The sequence below is a fragment of the Scyliorhinus canicula genome, chromosome 15, assembly GCF_902713615.1.
Source record: "Scyliorhinus canicula chromosome 15, sScyCan1.1, whole genome shotgun sequence".
Classification (NCBI taxonomy): Eukaryota; Metazoa; Chordata; class Chondrichthyes; order Carcharhiniformes; family Scyliorhinidae; genus Scyliorhinus; species Scyliorhinus canicula.
Genome location: NC_052160.1, coordinates 37,383,704 through 37,391,840, shown reverse-complemented (window position 1 = coordinate 37,391,840; position 8,137 = coordinate 37,383,704). Strand labels below are relative to the sequence as shown.

The following is an 8,137-nucleotide window of genomic DNA, read 5'->3' as shown; positions in this document are numbered from 1 at the left end:
TGGCCGCGCTGTGATTGACGGCACCCTGGACCAATCACAGCGTCCAATGTCAGTCAGTGCCCGCCTAAACTCCAAGGCCCGGAAGGCGTGGGGAGCGGAGGGGGTGGGACTTAGAGGCGGTTGGTTGAGGGACGCCGCGAACAACTGTCACCGTCAACATGGCTGCAACCGGGGTTCTACCCTTCATCAGAGGCGTAGATTTAAGTGGAAATGATTTTAAAGTAAGTTAGTCACATTATTCTCAATACAAATAAACTGTAATTAGGTTGGGTGTTAAATACCAGGGGTTTGTCGCTCAGTTTCTTCAGTCTGAGGCTGAAAAGGCCCAGAGCCTCGGCCTGGATGTCGATCCTTCTGTAATTTAATATTTACGTTCCGAGATATTTTGATATACTTCCTGATGTCTATACAATATCTGCAAAGTTCCTGATACCTTTATGTAGTTGTTAATTTAACAGCAACAACAACTTGTATTTACGTAGCTCTTTTAATAAGAATATAAGAAATAGGAACTGCATTAGGTCATTTAGCTCTTCGTGCCTATTTCGTCATTCAACAACATTATGGCTGATTTCCTGTTGCAACTCCCATCTTCCTGCACTATTTCCATATCCCTTAATTCCCTTAATTCTCAAAATTCTATCCAACTCTGTCTTGAATATACTCAAGTGACTGACATCCACAGCTCTCTGGTCGAGAGAATTCTAAAGATTCACAAGGATGACTCCTTATTCTGTATCTGTGCTCCATGTGTTCTAGAATCCTCAACTGGAGAAACAATTTCTCAGCATTTGCCCTGTCAAGCCCCTTAAAATGTTTTCATTTAGGGCAGCACGGTGGTGCAGTGGTAGCACTGTAGTCTCACGGTGCTGAGGTCCCAGGTTCGATCCTGGCTCTGGGTCACTGTCCGTGTGGTGTTTGCCCATTCTCCCTGTGTTTGTGTGGGTTTTGCCCCCACAACCCAAAGATGTGCAGGGTAGGTGGATTGAACACGCTAAATTGCCCCTTAAATTGGAAAAAATGAATTTATTTTTTAAAATGTTTAATTTATATCACTTCACATTATTCTAAACTCCTGGGAATATAGGCTGAGTCTACCTTATCTTTTCACAGGACAATCTCCCCATCCCAGGAGCTAGTCTAGTGAACCACTGTTGTGCTTGCTCTAGAATAAGTATGTTCTCCCTTGGTAAGGAGACCAAAACTGCACACTACTGCTAGTGTGGCCTCTCCAATATCCGGTGCAATTGTAGTAAGACTCCTTTACTCATACACTCCAATCTCTTTGTAACAAAAATAGCATGTCAATTACCTTTCTACTTGCCTGCTGTACCTATGTGCTAACTTTTATGATTCCTGTACAAGGAAATCCAGGTTCCAGTGAATGCAAATGTTTCTTAGTGTCTCACCATTCAGAAAATATTATTTAAAATTTTCTTACTAAAGTGGATAAGCTTCACCACATTGTGTTCCATCTGTCATGGTCTTGTCCACTCAAAGCTCTCTATGTAACCCTCTGCAATATCTCTGCATTCCCTGTCCACTTTCCCACCTGGCCGGCACGGTAACACAGTGGTTAGCACTGTTGCCTCACAGTGCCACGGTCCCAGGTTCATTCTTAGCTTGGGTCACTGTCTGTTCAGAGTCTGCACGTTCTCCCCATGTCTGCGTGGGTTTCCTCCGATGCTCCAGTTTCCTCCCACAAGTCCCAAAAGACGTGCTGTTAGGTAATTTGGACATTCTGAATTCTCCCTCTGTAACCGAACAGGTGCAGAAATGTGGCGACTAGGGAGTTTTCACAGTAACTTCATTGCAGCATTAATGTAAGCCTACTTGTGACACTAATAAAGATTATTAATTATTAATAGTGTATTGTCAACAAAATTGGATGTGTTGCACCCGTCTATGACTTTAATATAGATTGACATTACTCTCCGATTAGTCATGATCTTCTTAAACGACAAAGTAGGCTCGAGGGGCTGGTGGTCTACTCCTTGTTCGTTTTGTAAATAGCTGATGCAGCAAAGCATTATAAGGTACTTCACAGAATGTTATGAACATTGAGCCGCATAATGAGAAATTAGAGCAGATGACCAAAAGCTTGGTCAAAGAGTTAGATTTTAAGGAATGGCCAAAAGAGAGTAGAGCGGTTCAGTGAGGGAATGCCAGAGCTTAGTGGCTTGGCAGCTGAAAGAATAACTGCCAATGGTAGAGTGATTAGAACAAGGCACAATACAGCACAGGAACAGGTCCTTCGGCCCTCCAAGCCTGCACCAATCACGTGCCCTATCTAGACCAACCACCTGTATCCTTCTATACCCTGTCTTTTCATGTGTCTATCCAAATAAGTCTTCAAGTTGCTAACGTATCTGCCTCAACCACCTAACTTGGCAGTGCATTCTAGGCCACCACCACTCTGTGTAAAAAAAAAAACCCAAAAAACTTCCCCCGTACATTTCCACTGAACCTATCCCCCCCCCGACCTTGAATTTGTACTTCCTTGTACTTGTCATTTCCGCCCTGGGAAAAAGCCTCCAACTGTTCACCCTATCTATACCCCACATAATTTTACAAATGTCTATCAGGTCACCCCTCAGCCTCCATCTCTCTAGGGAGGACAATCCAGTTTATTCAATCTCTCCTCATTGCTAATACCCTCCATACCAGGCAACATCCTGGTAAACCTTTTCTGTACTCTCACCAAAGCCTCCATGTCTTTCTGGTAGTGTGGTTACCAGAATTGGACACAGTATTCCAAATGTGGCCTTACCAACGTTCTATATAACTAACATAATTTGCGAGCTTTTATACTTGATACCCTGTCCGATGAAAGCAAGCATGCCATATGCTTTCTTTACCACCATTCCTACCTGTGCTACCACTTTTAAGGATCTGTGGACCTGCACACCCAGATCTCTCTGTGTGCCTATATTCCTGATGGTTCTGCCATTTATTTTATAGCTCCCACCTGAATTGAATCTACCAAAATGCATTACCTCGCATTTGTCTGGGTTAAATTCCATCTGCCATTTCTCCACCCAGAAGATTAAAATCGTATTTTTTTTCATGAATTTAGAGTACCCAATTCATTTTTTCCAATTAAGGGGCAATTTAGCGTGGCTAGTCCACCTAGCGTGCACATCTTTGGGTTGTGGGGGCGAAACCCATGCAAATTCCACACGGACAGTGACTCAGAGCCAGGATCGAACTGGGACCTCGAAGTCGTGAGGCAGCAGGGCTAACCCACTGTGCCACCATGCTGCCCTAAAATCATATCCTTAAGAGGCCAGAAATTGAGGACTGAGAAATCTAATTGAAATTGTACAGCTGAAGGAGATTGCAGAGTTAATGGGTGAGGCCATGAAACAATTTCAAACAAGGATGAGAATTTTAAAATCAAAAAGTTGCTTGACTGGTTGATTGGGTGCCAGCAGGGGGGACATAGGATATCCCTGCCTAGTCCCACGGTGGAGAGAAAAGTATCTCGAGCTGATGTTGTTTGTGCGGACACTCGCCCTCGGCTCCTTATATAGTAGCTTTACCCAGTTCATAAATCTTGGTCCAATCCCAAGTGGTCCAAACTGCTCCAGAACTGCCATCAAGTACCCCCATTCTACCTGGTCAAACGCCTTCTCAGCGTCCAATGCTGCAACCACCTCTGTTTCCTTCCCCTCTGCCGGTGCCAAAACAAACAAAGAACAGAGAAAAGTACAGCACAGGAACAGACCCTTCGGCCCTCCAAGCCTGTGCTGACCATGCTGCCCAACTAAACTACAATCTTCTACAATTCCTACGTCCGTATCCCTCTATTCTCATCCTATTCATGTATTTGTCATGATGCCCCTTAAATGTCCCTGCTACTATTGTCCCTGCTTCCACCACCTCCTCCGGCAGCGAGTTCGAGGCACCCACTACCCTCTGTGTAAAAAAAATAAAATAAACTTGCCTCGTACATCTACTCTAAACCTTGCCCCTCGCACCTTAAACCTATGCCCCCTAGTAATTGACCCCTCTACCCTGGGGAAAAGCCGCTGACGATCCACTCTGTCTATGCCCCTCATAATTTTGTAGACCTCTGTCAGGTCGCCCCTCAACCTCCGTCATTCCAGTGGGGACAAACCGAGTTTATTCAACCGCTCCTCATAGCTCATGCTCTCCATACCAGGCAACATCCTGGTAAATCTCTTCTGCACTTTCTCTAAAGCCTCCACATCCTTCTGGTAGTGTGGCGACCAGAATTGAACACTATACTCCAAGTGTGGCCTAACTAAGGTTCTATACAGCTGTAACATGACTTGCCAATTCTTATACTCAATACCCCGGCCAATGAAGGCAAGCATGCCGGATGCCTTCTTGACTACCTTCTCCCCCTGTATTGCTCCTTTCAGTGACCTGTGGACCTGTACACCTAGATCTCTCTGACTTTCAGTACTCTTTAGGGTTCTACCATTCACTGTATATTCCCTACCTGCATTAGACCTTCCAAAATGCATTACCTCACATTTGTCCGGATTAAACTCCATCTGCCATCTCTCCGCCCAAGTCTCCAAACGATCTAAATCCTGCTGTATCCTCTGACAGTCCTCATCGCTATCTGCAATTCCAGCAACCTTTGTGTCGTCTGCAAACTTAGTAATCAGACCAGTTACATTTTCCTCCAAATCATTTATATATACTACGAACAGCAAAGTTCCCTGCGGAACACCACTAGTCACAGCCCTCCAATTAGAAAAGCACCCTTCCATTGCTACTCTCTGCCTTCCATGACCTAGCCAGTTCTGTATCCACCTTGCCAGCTTACCCCTGATCCCATGTGACTTCACCTTTTGTACCAGTCTACTATTTTTTTTTTTTTATAAATTTAGATTATCCAATTATTTTTTCCAATTAAGGGGCAATTTAGCATAGCCAATACACCTACTCTGCACATTTTTGGGTTGTGGGGGCGAAACCCACGCAGACATGGGGAGAATGTGCAAACTCCACCCGGTCAGTGACCCAGAGCCGGGATCGAACCTGGGACCTCAGCGCCGTGAGGCGGTTGTGCTAACCACTAGGCCACCGTGCTGCCCCTTGTACCAGTCTACTATGAGGGACCTTGTCAAAGGCCTTACTGAAGTCCATGTAGACAACATCCATTGCCCTACCTGCATCAATCATCTTTGTGACCTCTTCGAAAAACGACGTTCAGTACCCATCTAATGTTTGAAAAGAACTGCCTCCCTCTCACAAACCCCGTCTGATCTTCACCTATCACCTTCGGGAGGCACTCCTCCAGCCTACCCGCCAGTACCTTCGCCAATACTTTTGCGTCCACATTCAGAAGTGATATGGGCCTGTACGACCCACAATCCGTCGGATCCTTATCTTTGTTATTTTTAATATGAAAATAGAAAATGCTGGGAATACTCAGCAAGTGAGTTTGCATCTGTGGAGAGAAATAGCATTAATGATTCGGATCAAATTGCCTTTCATGAGAATAGTATTTTGCTTTTCATTGTTTATAACTTTGAGATTCACTCTCTGGTTAGTGATATACTTTATAATTATTTCTAATCATTTTACATATTTCTAAAAGAGTGAACATTTCACAATTATTTTGCCGCCTTCTCCCTGTTATAGAGGTGCAAGCAAGGCTTTTTGGGGGAAAGGCCAGTTTTTAAGTACTCTTGACAGATCTATCTGTATAAAAATATGTGCAACACTAGACTTATTTCAGACCCTGAAACCCACCAGCAGCTGGCTACATTAGACATTTGTAGCATTTGGGAGTTTAAAGAAGTCAATGTACAAAATTAATAACAGACCTTTGGAACAAAATAAAGTACTGACAGTGAAACCATAATTTTCAGTAATGCACTGTATTATTGCCCAATGAATCAAAAATATGTAAATATAATGGTGCAGCATTTATGTGCTGGGGGTTGATCTGCATTAGTTATAACGCTAGAACGATAAAATAATATTTCAATGTTCCAAAATTTAATTGTTTTCTTTGTTTGCAAGCATAGGTTATGGTGCAGAAAGAGGCTGTTCAGACCATTGTGTCTGCACCGGCCAATAAAGATGAAAAATAAATTAATCGCTCATTTTAATCCAATTTCCAGCCCTTGGTCTGTAGCCTTGCAGGTTATAGCAAGTCAGACGCAGACCCAGGTACCTTTTAAATGAGTTGAGAACTTTCGCCTCAACCACCAACTTAGTGAATTCCAAATGCCCACCACCCTGTAGGTGAAAAGGTTTTCCCTCATGATCCCTCTAATCCTTCTACCAATTACTATAGATCTATGCTCCTGGTAATTGACCCCTGAGATAGCAGAAGTAAGTTTTTCCTATCTACCCTATCTGGACCACTAATAACTTTGTACACTTCAATTAGGTCACCCCTTAGTCTCTGTTCTAAGGAAAACAACCCTAGCCCATTCAATCACTCTTAGTTGCAATTTTCAAGCCAAGGCAATATTATTGTAAATCTCCTCTGCACTCTTTCCTGAGTAATTATGTCCTTCCTGTAATGTGGTGAACAGAACAGTACACAATACTCCAGCTATGCCCTAACAAACGTTTTGTACAGTTCCATCATTAGATGCCTGCTTTTATATTCAATACTTCATCCAATAAAGGAAAGCATGCCATATGTTTTCATGACCATCTTGTGTCCTGCTACCTTCAAGGCACTGTGGACATGCGCTGTAAGGTCTCTCGCTTCCTCAACCCCTCTCAATACCTTACAATTTATCAAGATTCCCATGCTTTTTTTGCCCTCCTCAAATGTATTACCTCTCACTTTTCTGGATTTAATTCTATTTGCCACCTCTCTGCCCACTCAATCAAACCATCTGGAGTAGGCAGCTATCCTCTTCACTATCAACGACATGGCCCATTTTGGTGTCATATGCAAATTTCTCAATCATGCCATGCACATTTAAGTCTATATCATTAATATATACAATAAACAGCAAGGTCCCCGACACTGAACTCTGTGGAACACCTCCGGAAATGATTTTCCATTCGCAAAAGCACCCATCAACCATTACCTGGTACCCTGGCTGGTTTAGCAGAGGGCTAAATCGCTGGCTTTGAAAGCAGACCAAGGCAGGCCAGCAGCATGGTTCGATACCCGTACCAGCCTCCCTGAACAGGCGCCGGAATGTGGCGACTAGGGGCTTTTCACAGTAACTTCATTTGAAGCCTACTTGTGACAATAAGCGATTTTCATTTCATTACCCTTTGGTTTCTGTCGCCGAGCCGAGCCAATTTTCGATCCAACTCGCCAACTTCCCTTGCATACCATGAGGTCTCTCTTTTCAGACCAGCTTTCCATGTGGGGCATTGTCAAATGCCTTGCTGAAATCCATGTAGACAATATCCACTGCAGTACCCTCAAAATTTATCAAAAACATTTCTTAATTTTTTATTAAATTAGTAAGATACGATCTTCCCCTTAACAAAACCATCCTGACTATATCTGATCAATCTGTGCCGTTCTTTTTTGATATTTTTAAAATTCGAGTTTTTTTATTTTTACAAATAACACAATAAACCCTGAAAGCTGATAATGTACTGCATGAATATTTCTCCATATATAAATACAGAAAAAAGCAGGAGCACACCAACGTAGTTGGTTCAGCTTAATCATTATGCCTGGAGCCTCTGTTGACAGAAAAGAAACATTGAAATGACAAGTGAGAGGATGAGGGAAAAAAGGATAAAGCTATGGAAACATGGCAGGATGGTGCACACCCTCCCGAACAGCATGTTAAAGGCAGTGTTACATACTTTATGGAAAACCTTGTAGGTGTTAGTCAGACATCACTGAACCTATATATTTGAGATAGGGGTCCCATACTTTTCAGAATGCATCCGATTTGGCTCAGAGTATACAGGTTAGGGATTTCATTGGGATACATTCCATGCTAATTCAATGCCAATTCTGAACTGAGGGAGGACATTCTTCTGAAAATGTTAGGACATTATACAACCTTTTTATTAGCTACAATTGTCTTTCTATCTGGGAGCCCCAGACGTAAAGAGAAAAGGATCAAATTATATGGCCACATCGATTACCTTCTCGAGTTTTCTAAGTACACCAGACCAGTAGAATTTATGTAAATTACCGTGTACTTTTGGCACAGCG

The 8,137-nt window shown here is 43.0% G+C and overlaps 1 protein-coding gene across 1 annotated transcript in view; it reads left to right on the top strand.

Moving 5' to 3' along the window:
* Positions 1 to 82: 82 nt before the first annotated feature.
* flii (FLII actin remodeling protein) overlaps positions 83 to 8,137 on the top strand; it is a 102,634-nt gene continuing 94,579 nt past the window's right edge. The window contains exon 1 of the mRNA XM_038819643.1: positions 83 to 221. Within this exon, the coding sequence (XP_038675571.1) occupies positions 159 to 221 (63 nt within the window). The 5' untranslated portion in view covers positions 83 to 158. The remainder of the gene's footprint in view (positions 222 to 8,137) is intronic.